This window comes from Panulirus ornatus, chromosome 3, assembly GCF_036320965.1.
Source record: "Panulirus ornatus isolate Po-2019 chromosome 3, ASM3632096v1, whole genome shotgun sequence".
Lineage (NCBI taxonomy): Eukaryota > Metazoa > Arthropoda > Malacostraca > Decapoda > Palinuridae > Panulirus > Panulirus ornatus.
Genome location: NC_092226.1, coordinates 17,689,939 through 17,711,651, shown reverse-complemented (window position 1 = coordinate 17,711,651; position 21,713 = coordinate 17,689,939). Strand labels below are relative to the sequence as shown.

The 21,713-nt window shown below is 40.2% G+C and overlaps 2 protein-coding genes across 4 annotated transcripts in view; one reads left to right on the top strand and one right to left on the bottom strand.

Annotated features, from left to right (window-relative positions):
• Window positions 1–1,170: 1,170 nt before the first annotated feature.
• LOC139760882 (U3 small nucleolar ribonucleoprotein protein IMP3) lies at window positions 1,171–17,973 on the top strand. Of its 2 annotated transcripts, XM_071684630.1 has the most exons (6): window positions 1,171–1,367; window positions 1,835–1,942; window positions 3,544–3,750; window positions 11,515–11,587; window positions 12,294–12,351; window positions 16,638–17,973. In XM_071684630.1, the coding sequence occupies exons 1-5, from the start codon at window positions 1,234–1,236 to the stop codon at window positions 12,321–12,323; spliced, it is 552 nt and encodes a 183-aa protein (XP_071540731.1). In that variant the 5' UTR covers window positions 1,171–1,233; the 3' UTR covers window positions 12,324–12,351; window positions 16,638–17,973. The 2 variants fall into 2 exon arrangements, with proteins under 2 accessions (XP_071540731.1, XP_071540723.1); XM_071684622.1 differs by lacking the exon at window positions 16,638–17,973 and having other exon boundaries at window positions 12,294–12,377.
• Window positions 17,974–18,011: 38 nt separating this feature from the next.
• Window positions 18,012–21,713, bottom strand: part of LOC139760872 (uncharacterized) — a 29,240-nt gene continuing 25,538 nt past the window's right edge. For both annotated transcript variants that reach the window (XM_071684609.1, XM_071684599.1), the window contains exons 31-32: window positions 18,536–18,701; window positions 18,012–18,391 (exon numbers count right to left, since the gene is read on the bottom strand). In XM_071684609.1, the coding sequence (XP_071540710.1) occupies window positions 18,135–18,391; window positions 18,536–18,701 (423 nt within the window). In that variant the 3' untranslated portion in view covers window positions 18,012–18,134. The remainder of the gene's footprint in view (window positions 18,392–18,535; window positions 18,702–21,713) is intronic.

Here is a 21,713-nt window from a genome sequence, read left to right as displayed (position 1 = left end):
TTGGTCAAGGTGGTGTGTGAAGTGAGAGGGTCAGGGAGAATGATTTGGTAAACAGTGAAGAGGTAGTGAAAGCTTTGCAGAAGATGAAAGCCGGAAAGGCGGCTGGTTAGGGTGGTATTGCAGTGGAATTTATTAAAAAAGGGGGTGACTGTGTTGTTGACTGGTTGGTGAGTATGTTCAATGTATGTATGGATAATAATGAAGTGCCTGAGGATTGGCGGAATGCATGCATAGTACCATTGTACAAAGGCAAAGGGGATAAAGGTGAGTGTTCAAATTACAGAGGTATAAGTTTGTTGAGTATTCCTGGGAAGTTATATGGGAGGGTATGGATTGAGAAGGTGAAGTCATGTACAGTTTTTCTCCAATCAAACTTGCCTCCCAATTAACTTGTCCCTCAACCCTACTGAACCTAATAATATTGCTCTTATTCGCATTTACTCTCAGCTTTCTTCTTTCACACACTTTATCAAACTCAGTCACCAACTTCTGCAGTTTCTCACTCGAATCAGCCACCAGCGGTGTATCATCAGCGAACAACCGACTTCCCAAGCCCTTTCACCCTCAACTGACCGCATACTCGCCCCTCTCTCTAAAAGTCTTAGATTCACCTCCCTAACAACTCCGTCCATAAACAAATTATACAACCATGGAGATATCACGCATCTTTGCCGCAAACCGACATGAAATGAGAACCGTGTCATAATATACAGAGGGCCAATGAAATTACGAAACCTCAAGACAGACAACTCCAATAAAGCAATAGCAATATTTTTTTGTGTAACGTGGCAGACACACATGTAGAAATAACTTTGAGATGAGAACAGACTGTGTATGTACGGCATTTAACATTCCTGCTTGAAGATATAGAGGAATGAATGATCAATTACATTTTGGATTACGTAAATAGTATGAAAATACGCTAACAGGAATCAGTCGCTCTTCTTTTAGGGTGCACTCTGATTGTGTCCGGATTGCTTTTCGTGTTAACAAACAACTAGATTCTTTGCTCCAATCTAGAGCATTAGAATCCTAATACTCACAAAATAGAAATTGGAGAAAAAAAGAGTGAAATCTCTAGATGTATATGATATTTTTTTTTTTTTGGAGAGAAGAGCGTTTCTTTTGAGATCGATGTAAAGAATCTGAATGTGGATCGCTAGTCAGGATGCGCTCCCTTGCCACACTATGTAAACATTGTGTTGATAACGTGATACATGTGTGAGTGTCGAGATGAGGAAGTTGAAATATGCCGAGCATAAGCTCCTTAAGCATACGGACTTTCTGAATTGGAAAGTCGACAATAACCTCCATGAAGTAAAAATTATGAGGAAGTACATGATCCAGAAAAGAGAGGATTATACATTGTAAGTCAAAGCACTTGGGTGAGAATCACTCTTGCTATGAAACTATCAATCCGTAAAAATTGTGTATAGCTCAGAATATTTTTTAGTATGTTAACAAAGTCCAAGCCAAATGAAGACAAGGTAACTTAACCTAGTAAAGAAATTAAGCTGTTAAAGTAAGAAATCCTCAACATGTTTTTCAAAGTTTAGAGATAGTTGCCACTTTACGTCATTGTAAAGCATGATTTGGACCATATATTAAGCATGTTAGATGAGGTGGGAAAGGTTATGTATAATAGAGAAATATTTGACGTAATGTTAGGGCACGTAGGTAAATACTCTTGTGAAATATTAGCAGAACTTATAAAAACCTTGTAGCTGAAGATAGTATAGAAATGCACCAGTGTGTAATGTACTTTAAGCATAAGCAGTTGATATTGACTACTAGTACTGTAGCTTTGATTTAATTGAATTTTTATGCTATGCAGGTATAACAAGATGTCCCGTGAAACTCGAGACTTGGCAAATATGATAAAAAACTTGGATCCCAAAGATCCTTTTAGAGTAGAAGCCAGTGGCAAGCTCCTTGAAAAACTGTGAGTTAATATAGTTTATCTGATTGCTTTTGTGTTGTTCATGGTGAATTACTGTGGTACCCTTTGTTGTACTGAAATTGTCTTTTTTTTCATTATTCCTTCTGAATGGAAATGGTCATTAGTTAGATGCAGTTATATATACTGTTGCATGTCTCTGTATGAGAAAAATACTGTGCATGAATGCTGTACTGCTTGTATTTGCACTAACAAATAGAAAATAAGATCCTCTTGTAAACTTAGCTTTCTTCTTGACCCTGCTGTTCATGAATTTAATGATATATTTTTCAGTGCAAGTATGCAATATCTATTATGAATTTTATTTTTACATTTTTCTTCATTATGAAAATTGAAATATTTTCCTAATACAATAGCATTTGCTTTTACTTGTGTATGTTTTTATATTTCTTATGAATGGCAGGTATTTCCAAAGAATGCCTTTTTCACCTAAGTATTTCATTGTGTCCTTTTATCTTATCAACTGTAGCTGTACCTGTCCCATACACATATATATCTGTTCTCCTGGACATCTATATTATAAGAAGTGCTCCTGTTAGTCTGTCTGTCCCATAGACATGGCAAGGTTGCCAGATGCATGATGACTGTTATACATAGTTGCCATTAATTCATCCATTTTCTAGGCAGGATAGATATTGTTGGCTGCTAGGGTGAAATATTTTCTGCTGTTGAGCAGAACTGTTCCAGCAATATTGGAGGTACAGATTAGGAGCGTTGGAGAATGTGTGGAAGGCGAGAATGTTATCTTGGAGAGTAAAGATGGGTATGTTTGAAGGTATAGTGGTTCCACCAATGTTATATGGTTGTGAGGCATGAGCCATTGATAGGGTTGTGCAGAGGAGGGTGGATGTGTTGGAAATGAGATTTTTGAGGACAATATGTGGTGTGTGGAGGTTTGATCGAGTAAGGAGTGAAAGGGTAAGAGAGATGTGTGGTAATAAAAAGAGTGTGGTTGAGAGTGCAGAAGAGGGTGAATTGAAATGGTTTGGTCACATGGAGAGAATGAGTGAGGAAAGACTGACAAAGAGGATATATGTGTCAGAGGTGGAGGGAACGAGGAGAAGTGGGAGACCAAATTGGAGATGGAAGGATGGAGTGAAAAAAATTTTGAGCGGTTGAGGCCTGAACATACAGGAGGGTGAAAGGTGTGCCAGGAATAGAGTGACTTAGAAGGATGTGCTATACCAGGGTCGACGTGCTGTCAATGGATTGAACCAGGGCATGTGAAGTGTCTGGGGTATACCATGGAAAGTTTTGTGGGGCCTGGATGTGGAAAGGGAGCTGTGGTTTCAGTGCATTACATATGACAGCTAGAGACTGAGTGTGAGCGAATGTGGCCTTTGTTGTCTTTTCCTAGCGCATACCAGTAAAGATTTTTGAAAACAGCTTTTCAGAGTTTTGTTTCCCATCCTTTGGTATGGACTTCTTGTTAGGTGAAAATTTCTGTGGTCATTAAACAGTCCTGCGAGAATGTAGTATGATATGACTTTTCATATTTTGAAGCAAAACACAAAGATAAGTTAGATACAGGATATTATTTACCTTTTCATATCTAGGTCTCTTCTAATACTCACCTAAAATTTCAGATACACAATGGGACTGATTCCAACCAAGTGGAACCTTCAGCTTTGTAACAAAGTAAGTGCCTCATCATTCTGTCGTCGACGCTTACCATGTGTTATGGTGCGTAACAAAATGGCTCCAGATTTACGTTCTGCTGTCACATTCATTGAGCAGGGTCATGTACGTGTTGGCGTAGAGGCTGTGAAAGATCCTGCTTTTCTTGTTACAAGGTATTAAGCTAAATATACTTTTTTTTTATTCTATTTAAGGTCACTGTTTCTCAAAAGATTATATTTGGTATTCCTTATGTATTTATTACATTTTCAATTAAATGAAGTCAGTGCACTGATTAGATGTAGACTGTTTCTACTGAAGAAAATTTTTGGTGATGTGAACAAAATATGAGTACATGTTCAAGTGGCATGGACTTGTTTTAATTAGATTGTGGGATTGATTATTCACAAGTATCTTACTGCAAGCAACTCTAAAAATGAAATAATTTGGCTCACTAATGAGCTGTTACTTATTCCTCCTATTTACAATGTCTCTCAGAGTGCCAGTGGAGTGGCCAGTCACTGTATCTGCAAGTATCCTCGACAGAATGTTGTGTACAGTAGGACTGTCATTTAGTGCTTACCATGTATTGAGATTGTTTCACAGTACTGTTGTTTTCTGTTCCCGATATATTGTATAACTGTTTGTCTTGGTTCAATTTAATTCAGAACAAAATCTTTTTCACTCCATCCTTCCACCTTCAATTAGGTGTTCCACTTCTTGTTCCCTTCCCTCTGACACATATATCCTCTTTGTCAACCTTTCTTCATTCTTTCTCTCCATATATCCTAACCATTTCAATTCACCCTCTTCTGCTATCTCAACTACACCCTTTTTATTACCCCACATATATCTTACCCTTTCATTACTTAGTCGATCAAACCATCTCACACTACGTATTGTCCTCAAACATTTCATTTCCAACACATCCACCCTCCTCCATACTGCCTATCTATAGCCCATGCTTTGCAACCTTATGATATAGTTGGAACTACTGTTCCTTCAAACATACCCATTTTTGCTTTCCAAGACAATGTTTTCTCTTTTCACATATTCTTCATTGCTCCCAGAACCTTTGCCCCCTCCCCAACCTTATGATTCACTCCTGCTTCCATGTTTCCATTTGCTGCTAAGTTCACTCCCAGATAACTAAAACATCGCTTCCTCCTTTTAGTCTCCATTCAGACTTACATCCCAAGTAACTTTTCCCTCTACCCTGCTGAACCTATTAACCTTGCTCTTATTCACATTTACTCTCATCTTTCTCCTTTCACAGACTTTTCCAATCTTAGCCACCAGCTTATGCAGTTTCTCACTCGAATCAGCCACAAGTGCTGTATCATCAGTGAACAACAACTGACTTACTTCCTAGGCCCTCTCATCCACAACAGACTGCATACTCACTACTCTCTCCAAAACTCTTGCATTAATTCCCTAACCACCCCATCCATAAACAAATTCAACAACTATTGAGACATCATACAACCCTGCCACAGACCGACATTCACTGGAAACCAGTCACTCTTCCTACTCGTAAACATGCCGTACATCCTTGATAAAAACTTTTCAGTGCTTCTAGCAGCTTACCTCTCACACCATATAATCCTAAGACCTTCCACAAAACATCTCTATCAATCCTATCATATGCCTTCTCCAGATTCATAAATGCTACATACAGATCCATCTGTTTTTCTAAATATTTCTCGTGCACATTCTTCAAAGGAAACACTTGATCCACACATCCTCAACCATTTCTGAAACCACACTGCTCCTCCCCAGTCTGGTGCTCTGTGCATGCCTTCTCACTCTCAATCAATACCCCTCTCATACAATTTTCCAGGAACACTTAACAAACTTATGGCTCTTTAGTTTGAACACTCAACTTTATCCCCTTTGCCTTTGTACAGTGGCACTGTACATGTATTCTGCCAATCCTCAGGCACTTTGCCATACATACATTGAATATCCCTACCAACCAATCAACAACACAGTCACCCCTTTCTTAATAGATTCAACTGCAATACCATCCCTTGCCGGATTTCATCTTCCACATGGCTTTCACCACCTCTTTTCTCTTAACCAAGCCATTCTCCCTGTCCCTCTCACTTCACACACTACCCCGACCAAAACACCCTACATCTGCCACTCTATCATGCACTCATATACACACATATATACATACACGCCCATACATGTCTATATACATACCTATACATATACTTATCAATATATACACATATACATATGCATACACATCCATATACATATATACACATGTACATATTCATACTTGATTGCCTTCATCCATCCCGGCGCCATACCACCCCACAGGAAACAGCATCGCCACCCACTGTATTAGTGAGGTAGCACCTGGAAACCAGACAAAAAAGGCCACATTTGTTCACTCTCAGTCTCTTGCTGTCATGTGTCATGCACCGAAGCCACAACTCCCTATCCACATCCAGGCCCCACAGACCTTTCCATGGTTTACCCCACACATTTTGCATGCCCTGGTTCAGTCCATCAATAGCAGTTCAACCCTGGTATACCACATCGTTCCAGTCCACTCTATTCCTTGCATGCCTCTCACCATCCTGCGTGTTTAGGCCCCAGTTGCTCAAAATCTTTTTCACAACATCCTTTCACCTCCAGTTTGGTCTCCTGCTTCTTGTTCCCTCCACCTCTGACTCGTATATCTCTTTGTCAAACTTTCCTCACTCATTCTCTCCATATGTCCAAACCATTTCAACACACCCTCTTCTGCTCTCTCAACCACACACTTTTTACTACCACACATCTCTCTTATCCAAAAGCCATGTTCAGTTCATCCTTCCATCTTCTTTGTTTCCCTATCCTCCTAACTCCAACAATAGTGACCTTTACTGCTGATGTTGTATTTGATTTTGAATCCATCTCGCTCTCTTCTTTTTTGAAGTAGACCCTTTATTCTTTATCCATCGTGTGTGCCTGAACCATTTTAGCATATCATGGTTGGCCTTCTCAGACTATGATTACTACAGCACCTCTGACCCTGTCAGCTGTTATGTATTGGAAAATTAGATATCAGACACAAATCCACATTTTGGCTTTTATTGTTGTTTGGAGTTCCAGTATATCTTAATTACCTTTCCACACACTTTTGAATTGTAATATCAGGCTCACTAGTCCATACTTTTTTAGCTCATGCTTAGAGCATCCTCCTCTCAGCCGTTTTATGAGTTTTTGCCCATGCAATTAGTTAGTAGTTGGTAGGCAGCCAATGACAAGGGAGGTATATTACCAGTACTACCTGCCTGGGTAATGGGAGGGTTAGCGATGGCTGCATAGTGAGCCAGCACTTTAGTGGTTCTCAAGTTATAGTCCTCTGACTCAGGTAGTTGTCTTTTCTTTCTGCCTCACTCACACATGGACTACTGACATTCTGTCCACAAACATATACAATCTCTCCTTGTCATACATAACAATTAACAACACTTAACTCATACAGCTCGTTCTTCTTAACTTTAGAATTTCCTGCTGTGAGCATGAGCTCTGCCTTTAGGCAAAATGATGGGCGCAATAGAAAGAAGTAGTAGGTAGGAACATTTAGGCTGGAACATTAGGTAGAAACATGATTTAATAGTTGGTAGGAATATCAGGCAGAAGCATTCGGCAGAAGCAGTCAGTAGGAATGTTAGATAGGAGCCTCTGCAAACACTGTGTTATAGTTGCCCTCTGCTAGTGGCATATTAAGGGTGAGGCACTGGGCTTCACCATTGGCCACCACCACCTTGAGGGAATTCCAGATGAGAACAGGCATCAAAGATGTAGATAGATTTATTTATTTATTATACTTTGTTGCTGTTTCCCGCGTTAGCAAGGTAGCGCAAGGAAACAGGTGAAAGAATGGCCCAACCCACCCACATACACACATTTCAATGTATATATATATATATATACATACACAGACATATACATATATACACATGTACATAATTCATTCTTGCTGCCTTTATTCATTCCCCTCGCCACCCCGCCACACATGAAAAGACAACCCCCTCCCCCTGCATGCATGCGAGGTAGCACTAGGAAAAGACAACAAAGGCCACATTCGTTCACACTCAGTTTCTAGCTGTCATGTATAATGCACTGAAACCACAGCTCCCTTTCCACATCCAGGCCCCACAGAACTGTCCATGGTTTACCCCAGACGTCACATGGCCTGGTTCAATCCATTGACAGCACATCGACCCCGGTATACCACATCGTTCCAATTCACTCTATTCCTTGCACGCCTTTCACCCTCCTGCATATTCAGGCCCCGATCACTAAAATCTTTTTCACTCCATCTTTCCACCTCCAATTTGGTCTCCACTTCTCCTCGTTCCCTCCACCTCTGACATGTATCTTTGTCAGTCTTTCCTCAATCATTCTCTCCATGTGACCAAACAATTTCAAAACACCCTTGTATGTTTATGTATGTACATGTGTATATGGGTGGGTTGGGCCATTCTTTCGTCTGTTTCCTTGTGCTACCTTGCTAACACGGGAGACAGTGATTAAGTATGATAAAAATAGATAGAATAATAGATAGATAGATTGGTGACTGTATTATTGACTGGTTGGTAAGGTTATTTAATGTATGTATGACTCATGGTGAGGTGCCTGAGGATTGGTGGAATGCGTGCATAGTGCCAATGTACAAAGGCAAAGGGGATAAGAGTGAGTGCTCAAATTACAGAGGTATAAGTTTGTTGAGTATTCCTGGTAAATTATATGGGAGGGTATTGATTGAGAGGGTGAAGGCATGTACAGAGCATCAGATTAGGGAAGAGCAGTGTGGTTTCAGAAGTGGTAGAGGATGTGTGGATCAGGTGTTTGCTTTGAAGAATGTATGTGAGAAATACTTAGAAAAGCAAATGGATTTGTATGTAGCATTTATGGATCTGGAGAAGGCATATGATAGAGTTGATAGAGATGCTCTGTGGAAGGTATTAAGAATATATGGTGTGGGAGGCAAGTTGTTAGAAGCAGTGAAAAGTTTTTATCGAGGATGTAAGGCATGTGTACGTGTAGGAAGAGAGGAAAGTGATTGGTTCTCAGTGAATGTATGTTTGCAGCAGGGGTGTGTGATGTCTCCATGGTTGTTTAATTTGTTTATGGATGGGGTTGTTAGGGAGGTGAATGCAAGAGTTTTGGAAAGAGGGGCAAGTATGAAGTCTGTTGGGGATGAGAGTGCTTGGGAAGTGAGTCAGTTGTTGTTCGCTGATGATACAGCGCTGGTGGCTGATTCATATGAGAAACTGCAGAAGCTGGTGACTGAGTTTGGTAAAGTGTGTGAAAGAAGAAAGTTAAGAGTAAATGTGAATAAGAGCAAGGTTATTAGGTACAGTAGGGTTGAGGGTCAAGTCAATTGGGAGGTGAGTTTGAATGGAGAAAAACTGGAGGAAGTAAAGTGTTTTAGATATCTGGGAGTGGATCTGGCAGCGGATGGAACCATGGAAGCGGAAGTGGATCATAGGGTGGGGGAGGGAGCGAAAATCCTGGGAGCCTTGAAGAATGTGTGGAAGTCGAGAACATTATCTCGGAAAGCAAAAATGGGTATGTTTGAAGGAATAGTGGTTCCAACAATGTTGTATGGTTGCGAGGCGTGGGCTATGGATAGAGTTGTGCGCAGGAGGATGGATGTGCTGGAAATGAGATGTTTGAGGACAGTGTGTGGTGTGAGGTGGTTTGATCGAGTAAGTAACGTAAGGGTAAGAGAGATGTCTGGAAATAAAAAGAGCGTGGTTGAGAGAGCAGAAGAGGGTGTTTTGAAATGGTTTGGGCACATGGAGAGAATGAGTGAGGAAAGATTGACCAAGAGGATATGTGTGTCAGAGGTGGAGGGAACGAGAAGTGGGAGACCAAATTGGAGGTGGAAAGATGGAGTGAAAAAGATTTTGTGTGATCGGGGCCTGAACATGCAGGAGGGTGAAAGGAGGGCAAGGAATAGAGTGAATTGGATCGATGTAGTATACCGAGGTTGACGTGCTGTCAGTGGATTGAATCAGGGCATGTGAAGCGTCTGGGGTAAACCATGGAAAACTGTGTAGGTATGTATATTTGCGTGTGTGGACGTATGTATATACATGTGTATGGGGGTGGGTTGGACCATTTCTTTCGTCTGTTTCCTTGCGCTACCTCGCAAACGCGGGAGACAGCGACAAAGCAAAAAAAAAAAAAAAATAGATTGGCTGATGCAGTACAGATCTGCTGTAGCCAGCAGTATCTGTTTAGCTAGTCTTTCTGTGTGAAGTTGTACTTGCACTTTTACTTGGAATTATTGTGGAACTTGGCATTGATATTTTCCTTTTAACCCTTTAATTGCTTACAGATTTTGCAGATGGAGGTCCCTCAGTATAATTTTTGGCAAAATTTTAGTGTTATGTTTCACTTTCAGTTTCTTTTGCATTGCTTAGAGATGATGTTTTTCTCAATTTTTTTTATTTATGTTTGCTGTCTAGCATTAGTGATGCAACACCAGAAACAGAGGAATGGCCTTACTTGCACACATCCACTGTCTAGCTGTTATTTATAGTGCACCAAAACTAGATCCTTCATCCACAGCCAAGTCCTACCAACCATTCTACATTGTTCCCAGACCACTTCCTATGCCCTAGTTTAGCCCATTAATTGCATGTCTCCCCACTGTATACCACATCACTCCAAGTTGCCCTACCCGATTGTTTTCCCTAACTCGAACCTCAGTTCTTCAATCTCAAAGTTTTTATGTCTTTCCCTCCCTTTCTCCTTCCATTTTTGATGAGTATCTTTGTGGTGTCTCTTTGCTCATCCTCTCTTCATGTTCTTTCAGTCATACATATCACACACATCTCTCTCATCCTGTCACTCTGCACATGATCAATCCTACTTGCTCCACATTATCCTCATGCATTTTATTTCCAGGTTGACCACTCCTTTTCCATTATTTTGCATTCAGGGCCCAAGACTCGTACCCTTACAACACAGTCGAGACTACTTTACCGTCAAACATTTTCATCTTTGCCCTTACAGATGGTGACCTCTCCTACCACTCACACAATGCACGTAGGACCTTTGTCCCATTTCCCACTGATTCCTTTAAGCTCCCATTGTTCCATGTGTTGCTTTGTCCACTCCCAGGTATCTACAGCAATCAGCTAAGTCCAGGCTCTGCCCACTGAAACTCATACACACCAATGTGTCTTGCCCCTTTTCTAAGCCTCATTACTTTTCATTTATTGACTAATGACTTCCTCTTGGTCTTACTTACTACCAAACTCCAACAGCAGCTTCTGCAAACAGTGTTCCCCACCCTCAGCACTGTAGACCCTACCCCTCTCTCTTTATGACACTTCATTTACCTCTCACACCACTCCATCCATAAATGGATTGAACAGCTATGGTGACATCAGTAATTCTTAATGCATGTCCACCTTTACTTGGAGCCTCTCCACCCCCTTCTCTTCATACTTGTTTATGTGCTTTGCTTTCCTTATAAAAACTCCTCACTGCATCTATTAGCTTTTCTCCACATCTTAACCTATTATATGCTTTTTTTCCAGATCCATAAATCTTAATAGTTATTCCTCCAATATGGTGATAACACTTACAGTGCTGAGCACATGCACAATTCACTATGAAATCTAAATTTCAAAACTATGGTTTTGAAAGCTGTGCTTATATTTTCTTTTGTTCATGATCAGTTTATCCTTTTTGTAAAATGCAGGCAAAAAATAATGATTTGCCTTTTTAACAGAGGAGCATACAGAATTATGTATTTTCTGTAAAAGTGTTCCTGTAACACACAATTTCTGGCAGTTTGATATGAATATGCATAGTTTTAGAGAGCTTTAGTGAAAAATTAGTAGGCAGTATTCTGATTTTGTTGGAAATGACATTTTAGTTGCAGTTTTGTAGATATACAACTTTTGATTCAGGCCCCTGGAGGACTATGTGACTTGGGTGGATACATCAGCCATCAGAAAACATGTTAAGCAGTATAATGAAGAGGTAAGCGTGGAGTAATTGAACGTAGTTTTGTATTGTTTGTTACCAGTAAAGGTATAGAACACATGTAGAAAATTAAAGGAAGAGGAATATGCCCATGATAAGTTAAAATATTGTAAGGCAACAATGCTGAAAGTGAAATTTGAGGCATTTGTTGAAATTTTGTTTGTGGGAAATGGGCTTTGTAAGTGCTTCTATATTTAAATTGTTTGAATTTTGATTGGTAGATTGCTGTCACAATACCTGTAATCTGTGTGAAGGTTAAGTCATGATTTCTGAATACTGGAAATGAGTTTGGAGGAAAGGACTGTGGTAGTATAGGGATAGTTAATTGCCCTTTAAGCATGATAGAATACCCTCCAAACTTGAAAACTCGTAAGGTTGCACAATCATGAACGTTTACCTTGAATAACTTGATATAAAGGTTCAACAAGACTTCTCCAGAATACAACTTTTGGATCCAGTGTTATAAATTTCATGATAGTTATGCAATTTAGAAGACATATTAGCAATTGTTTTTCAAAACTATAAAGTAATGAGAGGATTGTTACGTCCAAGAACCAGCAATATCTAGGATGAGCAAGTAGCTCCCAATTTTGTAATAAATTCCTTATGACCAGCATCTCTGGTGTTTTGTATAAAGTAATGCCATGTCTTACTTGATGCTTCACAACATTCCTTAATAATTCCTATTTTTTTTGTTTTACAGAGAGATGATTATGACCTCAGCAACTGCTAGATGACTAGTTCTTGAGAAGGGTATTTAAGTGAGTTAATAAATAGTTGCCAGTTACTTTATCTTGTGATTTGTGTACCATTTTACAGTGGCTCTACATGCGATTGTGCTTCATGAAACAAATTATGCCTCATGATACAAACTAACCACAACAGCAGTATTCACAGTAACTCCATAGTATTATCTATTCTTGCTACAGATAGTCACAGAGTATTTTTTTTAATATATTTTGTTGCTGTCTCCTGCATCAGCAAGGTAGTGTAAGAAAACAGATGAAAGAATGGCCCAACCCACCCACATACACATGTATATACATACACGTCCACAATTGCACATGTACATACGTATATATTTCAACGTACACATATATATACATATACAGACATATACATATATACACTTTTTTTTTTTTTTTTTTTTATACTTTGTCGCTGTCTCCCGCGTTTGCGAGGTAGCGCAAGGAAACAGACGAAAGAAATGGCCCAACCCCCCCCCCCCATACACATGTACATACACACGTCCACACACGCAAATATACATACCTACACAGCTTTCCATGGTTTACCCCAGACGCTTCACATGCCTTGCTTCAATCCACTGACAGCACGTCAACCCCTGTATACCACATGACACCAATTCACTCTATTTCTTGCCCTCCTTTCACCCTCCTGCATGTTCAGGCCCCGATCACACAAAATCTTTTTCACTCCATCTTTCCACCTCCAATTTGGTCTCCCTCTTCTCCTCGTTCCCTCCACCTCCGACACATATATCCTCTTGGTCAATCTCTCCTCACTCATTCTCTCCACGTGCCCAAACCATTTCAAAACACCCTCTTCTGCTCTCTCAACCACGCTCTTTTTATTTCCACACATCTCTCTTACCCTTACGTTACTTACTCGATCAAACCACCTCACACCACACATTGTCCTCAAACATCTCATTTCCAGCACATCCATCCTCCTGCGCACATCTCTATCCATAGCCCACGCCTCGCAACCATACAACATTGTTGGAACCACTATTCCCTCAAACATACCCATTTTTGCTTTCCGAGATAATGTTCTCGACTTCCACACATTTTTCAAGGCTCCCAAAATTTTCGCCCCCTCCCCCACCCTATGATCCACTTCCGCTTCCATGGTTCCATCCGCTGACAGATCCACTCCCAGATATCTAAAACACTTCACTTCCTCCAGTTTTTCTCCATTCAAACTCACCTCCCAATTGACTTGACCCTCAACCCTACTGTACCTAATAACCTTGCTCTTATTCACATTTACTCTCAACTTTCTTCTTCCACACACTTTACCAAACTCAGTCACCAGCTTCTGCAGTTTCTCACATGAATCAGCCACCAGCGCTGTATCATCAGCGAACAACAACTGACTCACTTCCCAAGCTCTCTCATCCCCAACAGACTTCATACTTGCCCCTCTTTCCAGGACTCTTGCATTTACCTCCCTTACAACCCCATCCATAAACAAATTAAACAACCATGGAGACATCACACACCCCTGCCGCAAACCTACATTCACTGAGAACCAATCACTTTCCTCTCTTCCTACACGTACACATGCCTTACATCCTCGATAAAAACTTTTCACTGCTTCTAACAACTTGCCTCCCACACCATATATTCTTAATACCTTCCACAGAGCATCTCTATCAACTCTTATCATATGCCTTCTCCAGATCCATAAATGCTACATACAAATCCATTTGCTTTTCTAAGTATTTCTCACATACATTCTTCAAAGCAAACACCTGATCCACACATCCTCTACCACTTCTGAAACCGCACTGCTCTTCCCCAATCTGATGCTCTGTACATGCCTTCACCCTCTCAATCAATACCCTCCCATATAATTTACCAGGAATACTCAACAAACTTATACCTCTGTAATTTGAGCACTCACTCTTATCCCCTTTGCCTTTGTACAATGGCACTATGCACGCATTCCGCCAATCCTCAGGCACCTCACCATGAGTCATACATACATTAAATAACCTTACCAACCAGTCAACAATACAGTCACCCCCTTTCTTAATAAATTCCACTGCAATACCATCCAAACCTGCTGCCCTGCCTTGCAAGCATGTGCATAATTCATGCTTGCTGCCTTTATTCATTCCCGTCGTCACCCCGCCACACATGAAATGACAACCCCCTCCCCCAGCATGTGCGCGGAGTAGCGCTAGGAAAAGACAACAAAGGCCACATTCGTTCACACTCAGTCTCTAGCTGTCATGTATAATGCACCAAAACCACAGCTCCCTTTCCACATCCAGGCCCCACAAAACTTTCCATGGTGTACCCTGGTTCAATCCATTGACAGCACGTCGACCCCGGTATAACACCTCATTCCACTTCACTATTCCTTGCACGCCTTTCACCCTCCTGCATGTTCAGGCCCCGATCACTCAAAATCTTTTTCACTCCATCTTTCCACCTCCAATTTGGTCTCCTACTTCTCGTTCCCTCCACCTCAGACACATATATGTTTTGTGTAAGGTATTTAGAAGCAGCGAGCAGTTTTCATCAAGGATATAAGGCATTTGTACGAGTAGGGAGGGAGGAGAGCAATTGGTTCCCAGTGAAGTTCGGTCTGCAGCAGGGATGTTTGATGTTACCATTGTTGTCTAATTTGTTTATGGATAGGTGGTTAGGGAGGTAAATGCAAGTGTTTTGGAGAGGGGCGAGTATGCAGTTTGTTTGGAATGAGAGTTCTTGGGAAGCAAGTTAGTTGTTGTTCACTGGTACAGTACTGGTGGCTGATTCGAATGAAAAACTACAGAAGTTGGTGACTGAGTTTGGAAAAGTGTGTGAAAGGCAAAAGTTGAGAGTAAATATGAATAAATGTTAGGTTATTAGTTTCAGCAGAGTTGAGGGACAGGTTAGTTGGGATGGGAATTTGAATGGGGAAAAATTGGAGGAAGTGACGTGTTTTAGATGCTTGGAAATGGACTAGGTTGTGAATGGAACCATGGAAGTGGAAGAATCATAGGGTGGGGGAGGGGGAGAGGTTTGTGGGAACAATGAAGAATGTGTGGAAAGAGAGAATGTTATCTTTGAAAGCAAAAATGAGTGTTTGAAGGAATAGTAGCTCCAACAATATGATATGGTTGCGAGGCATGGGCTATAGGTAGGGTTGTGCTGAGGAGGGAGGAAGAGTTGGAAATATAGTGTTTGAGGACAATGTGTGGTTTACGTGTTTACATGAGAAATAGACAACAGGAGGCCTGATTTGCCCATGATTGGGTTGTCTTGAAAAAGAAAAGACAAAAAAATGTAATTCCAGTCTGTACTTTTTTAAGTTATCACCCACTGCTCACTGCAACACATTAGCCTTCTAGTGTCCCCATTACTGCTGTAATTTATACATTTATTTCTAGCATTTTTATCAAAGTATGCTTGAATTTATAGAATATTTGTCTAAATGACTTTTTAAGGTATTTATAGTTTTAGCATTCAGTAAGTCTTATAGTAACTTACTCTAGTGCTCAACACACCTATAGAAAAAGAAGCTTTTCCCATGTTCTTACTACATCTTTTAGCTTTGAGTTTTATTCCATTTGTCCTAGTAACCTCATTTCCTTGTATTTCGAAAAGATGTTCATGGTTTACATCAACTTGCCCAGAATTTTGAACACTTGGATTAAGTCTCTGCAAAGTCTATGTTTTTTTAAGGGAGAAGAGATTGAATCATTTTAGCCTCTCTTCATATGTCAGATTTTGAAAGGGTAGGATCAATTTTGTTGCATGTCTTTGTACTTGCTATAATTTTTCATCTTTTTTATAGTTTGAGGACCAAAACTGGATTGCATATTCAAGGTGTGGTCATACTAGAGAATTATGAAGTGTGAGAATTGTTTTTGGTGTCTTATAGTCAATGTTCCTGGCTATGAAACCTAACATTTGGTTACCTTTTTACTTGCTGCTTGTCACAGATTAGTGTATTTCAAATTGTTGCTAATGACAACTCCAAAGTCCTTTTCTTAATTTACTTTAGCATTTTTGAATAGTTTGTAGGCATAATGTATATTCTCCTCTCCAAAGTGCATAACTTTATTCTTGTTCACATGACCACACTGTTAGCAAGATCTGAATAATTTCGCAGTCTCGCCTGTTTACAGCTCTACCTCCTACTTTAGCATCATCAAATTTGGAGGTCTTAGATATGAGACAGAGTTCTATGTCATTAATGTATATTATGAAAAGAATTGGGCAAAGGAATGACCCCTGTGACACATCACTCATTACATGTAGCCAATCTGAGGCTTAGCTGTTTAATACTACACTCTGCTTTCTTCCAGTAAGAGCAGAAGAGGGCGTGTTGAAATGGTTTGGACATATGAAGAGGATGAGCGAGGAAAGGTCGAGAAAGGATGTGCATCAGAGGTGAAGGGAATGAGAAGCGAGACTTGTTAGTGGAAGGATGGAATGAAAACGATTTTGAGCAATCACAGCCTGCACAGAATAGAGTGAATTGTAATGATGTGGTATGCTGGGGTTGACGTACTGTCAGTGGACTGAGCCAGGGCATGTGAAACATGGGGTAAACCATGGAAAAGTCTGTGGGGCCTGGAAAAAGAATACTGCCCCTGCATGTCATAGAGGTGACGAAGAGGGACAGGAGCAGATGGCTGGAAAGCCTCAATTCCTGTATACTTTTCAAAATTAGGAGCAGAGCAGAGCTAGGACCCAAGTAAGGAATTTTCCCTGCAAGTCTCGGTCATCTGATTTTGGCGCTTCCTTGCTTATGCAGGAAATGATCAGCATATGTGAAAAAAGTATATTATACTCAATCAGTTTCCCGCGTCAGTGAGATAGTGCAAGGAAACAAAGAATGGCCCAACCACTCGTATACACATTTACAAACACCCATACATGCACATATACATACATATACATTAATGCATGCATACATACATGACAGCTAGAGACTAAGTGTGAACGAATGTGGCCTTTGTTGTCTTTTCTTAGCGTTACCTTGCACGCATGCAGGGGGAGGCTTGTTATATCATGTGTGGCGGGGTGGCAACGGGAATGAATAAGGAAGTATGAATTATGTACATGTGTATATATGTATACATTGAGATATACATATACATGTGTATATGGGTGGGTTAGGCCATTCTTTCATCTGTTTCCTTGTGCTACCTTGCTAACACGGGAGACAGTGACAAAGTACAAAAAGAAATATGTATATGTGTAGGCATTTATGTATATATATATATGTGTAAATGAGTGGATGGGCAGTTCTTGGCACTACTTCGCTGATGTGAGAAACAGCAAGTAAAATGAAAAAATGGCACATTTTTGCATCTGCTCTATCGTCAAGTCACTGATATTCATAATGCATCCACTCAACCTCTACTTTTTAACTTTACTTCCCTGGAGCCATTTCCTTTGTAGTTTCCAATGAGGCATACATAGTTATGTACTGGAACTAGTCAAGTCCAGAGTGCCATTCATCTGCAGCTCAAGTTATCTTCAGTTTCTGAAATTTTCACATTTCATAAACAAGCTATAGAATCCCACTTCTTTAGAGAACATATACCTTCCTAATTGCTATTTCCTTGGAACTTTAAGAAACTTTATAATAGTAAAAGCATATCTACCACAGTAGATGACCCTTTTTCAATGAAACTTTGAATTACCTACAGGTGAAGACTAAAGATACCAAAATCTGTTAAGTGTGTGTATTCATGAAGTGTTTGTATTCATACAACTGCAGCATGAATTTATAAAAAAACAAATTATGTATTGCAAAACAAGTTGGATGCATGTCAAATTGTACTTTAAGTAGTCTATGGTCCATCATTGTATACATGGACATGAGGGGCAAGGCGGGGGTCACTGAAGGCATCTATATCACAGTCAAGGCTCCTAGGGGGTACAGCAGCACCCCTCATCACTAGCTTTCTTAGCAAAACCATCTTGTCGTCTTGTCCTAACAGAACATAGTGGTCTACCAGCTCGGGGAACCTCTGCCCTGGTACACTGATGTACTGTGCCCACACCACTCGTGGGATACACTCCTCACTAAACACCAACAGCTTTTCTCCTGATTGAGAACAAGAAATATTAGTGGGTGACAGGCTTCTATGCAGGGAAAAAAAGTGTATCATATACTCATTGAACTTTGTAATATCCAGATTTACAAAGGAGGAAAAGGGGAAATAAACATTGTTCAAGCTCTTCCACTTACCCAATAATCTGTAAACTAGTGGAAATACATTTTGTTGAATTGCAGTAATTATGGTCGACCCACATACTTCACTTCCAGCGAAGAAAGCTACAATTGTTGTTGCAGCAGCCATATGCTGGGCATCCAGACACGTTACAGTCTTTGTCTCCAGTTCCACAGAATATAACTGGAAAATCATATTTTGATGAATATTTATAGTCAAGTGGATGTTAACATCTAGCGTCATGCTGTATATTTCCATTTACTCGCCTGACTTTTTGATAACCTTCAATTAATGAGAATCGTAAAGTAAAATCCACTCATTTTTGTTAGGCATAAAGTTGATATGATATCCTTTCTGTTGTATCCATCTCATGCAAGGGTAAGACTATGTTAGGTATAGATGAACAGTAAAGTTACAACCTGAAAAACAGAGCAATTAAGGTGTGAAGAGATTCAAAGATTTTTATATCATAGGGGATAGGGGAGAAAGAATACTTCCCATGTATTCCCTGCGTGTCGTAGAAGGTGACTAAAAGGGGAGGGAGGGAGGGAGGGGGGGGGGGGGGGGCTGGAAATCCTCCCCTCTTTTTTTTTTTTTTTTTTTTTAACTTTCCAAGAGAAGGAACAGAGAAGGGGGCCAGGTGAGGATATTCCCTCAGAGGCCCAGTCCTCTGTTCTTAACGCTACCTTGCTAATGCGGGAAATGGCGAATAGTTTGAAAGAAAGAAATCAATGATGAACATACGAATGAAAGCATGCTGTGAATTCATAGCCATGTAAATGTATGGCAAGTAAAGGTATTAATTATATGAAAATTTAAGAGATGGCAAGGAGCATTTTGGAGACAGCAGAGGTAATTCTTGCAGGAATGGAAGTATTTATCCCCTCCTCCAAGACGAACCCTTCATCCAATCCATGGTTCAACCGTTCCTGTTCAGGCCATTCAGGCACAGGATCAGACATATTTGGCTTAGAAAAACTCTCCTTCTGGTTCCCATTCATCTTGTGTCACTGCTGCGAGCATATTATCCTTGAGGCTAAGGGTTTCTATTCAAAGGAAGTGTGATAACCTCTCATCATCCAATGATAAGTCTTTTTGGTCTTTAGCCAAGAGCATGTCTAACAACTTCTGATGCTATACCTTTCCTTCACTTTTCCATTCTGAAGGCATTGTAGCTGTCTTCTGTTGACCACGCAACTCTCTTTGGTTCCCATTTCTCCTCCAATTCCCCCCTGGATGACTTAAGATTCCTTCAACCCCTGATGCTCCTCTGACTAGTCCTATGCCTTATCCAATAATCTCTTTTTGTACTATCTGAAAAACGCTTCTGTGGACACAAGCAAGGCTTATGGTCCTGATGACATACATCCCCGTGTGCTGAAAGAGCATGCCTCTGAACTTGCGCCTGTACTTGCTAGTCTGTTCAGATTCTCCTTAAAACCCAAAACTATTCCTTCTCCTTGGAAACATGAATTGATATATCCCACCCCCTAAGAAGAAAGACCATTCTGACCTTTCAAACTATCGTCCTATCGCTTTGACATCTAATATTTCTGAAGTCTGAAAACTTCAACTCCCATATCCATTAACTCCTCGAAAATCGCATCCTTTTCTCATAGCCAGTATGGCTTCTGTAAAGCAAGATCCACTGGTGATTTTCTTTCCCATCTTACTAAAGTCTGTAGTTGCCCTTGGCATATCTAACGCTTTTAACTGTGTAGTATCGGGGTCTCATCTCTAAGCTCCCCTCCCTCACTTTGCTCCTTCATATGTAGCTTCATCTTTAGCCAGTCCATCTCCATGGTTGTTGATGGATCAGCCTCCCCCCTTTTCTCCACCAACAGCATTGTCCTTCAAAGTTCTGTCCTGTCCCTTGCACCTTTTTTCTTTTTTCAACGATTTACCCTCCCAAAATAAGCAAATGCACTCATATGCTGATAACACTACATTCATCCACATCCTTCAATTCTGCTCCCTCTCCTCACTCGATCTGCATCTCATCTTGACACAACTTGCCCAGTCTCAGACATGGACACGTTATCTTCGTGGAGTAGACAAAATGTCAAGTTTAATGCTTCTGCGACCCAATTTCTACCCATCTCTTGAATTGAAAACTCCTTACTACTCTCGTGTCTCCTTTGTCAGTTCTGAGATTCCACCTCTTGCCTATGAACATATTGGTATTATTGTAACCCACTCTTTCTTGGAAACCTCACATTACAGGAATAGCCAAGTCTGCCTGCAAGAAACTGGGTGACCTATTTGGATGTCAAAACTTCTCTACAGTTGCTCCATTTATACAAGGGGTTGATTTGTCCTTATATGGAGTACTGCTCTCACTTGGTTGGTTCTAGCTCTGTATCCTTACTTGACAGATTAGAGTTGAAAGTGGTCCTCCTTATAAACTGTATTAGGCTAACTTCCAAACTTGAACCCCTTGCCCTGTGCTGCAATGTTGGTTACTTCACCTCTTCTATGGGTATTACTTTGGATTTTGCTTCTGACATTACTGTATGTGTACAGTTTACATAATCCACTCTGTGTATAAGGGAACAAAAGATAATGACTAACGGGATCTAAAGCAAATGGGTGAAACAAGCATTACGAACTGTTAAATGATCATCATTTATCTCTGTTCGCAGGAGAGTAGTTTCAGGTTCACTGATGAAAGAAACTAGGATTACAAACACTGTTTTGTAACATGTATGGGGATATACAGGTTTTAGTTTTTCAACTATCCAGTAACATGTTCACATATATGCAATATTTATAATGTTAGTATAAAGGATGATAACATGGAGTTAAACAAAAGTTTTCAGAACCTACTTTGAAGTATAGAATATAGGATTGGCATTTTCTGAAGCAGCACAAGCAATTATTGTGTGTGAATGAGCATATTAGAATCTTAGTTGGTCGATACATTATTAATATGCATTATCTTTACATATAGTACCACTGAAATGCAAAATTAGATACGATACAACAATTGGAAAAAGGAATCTTGTAATGCTCAAGCATGTTATATGGTAGACGACAAAATGGTCAGAGAGGAAACCATACTCTAAAGATACATTAGTGGAAACTTCACAGACCTAAAGTATTTCCTCGAGAACATAAATTGGGATGTGGAGCACCATGGTTGTAATGAAATTCTTCAGAAAGGTTCTGTAAAATCTACAGAGTTTGAATGCGTGT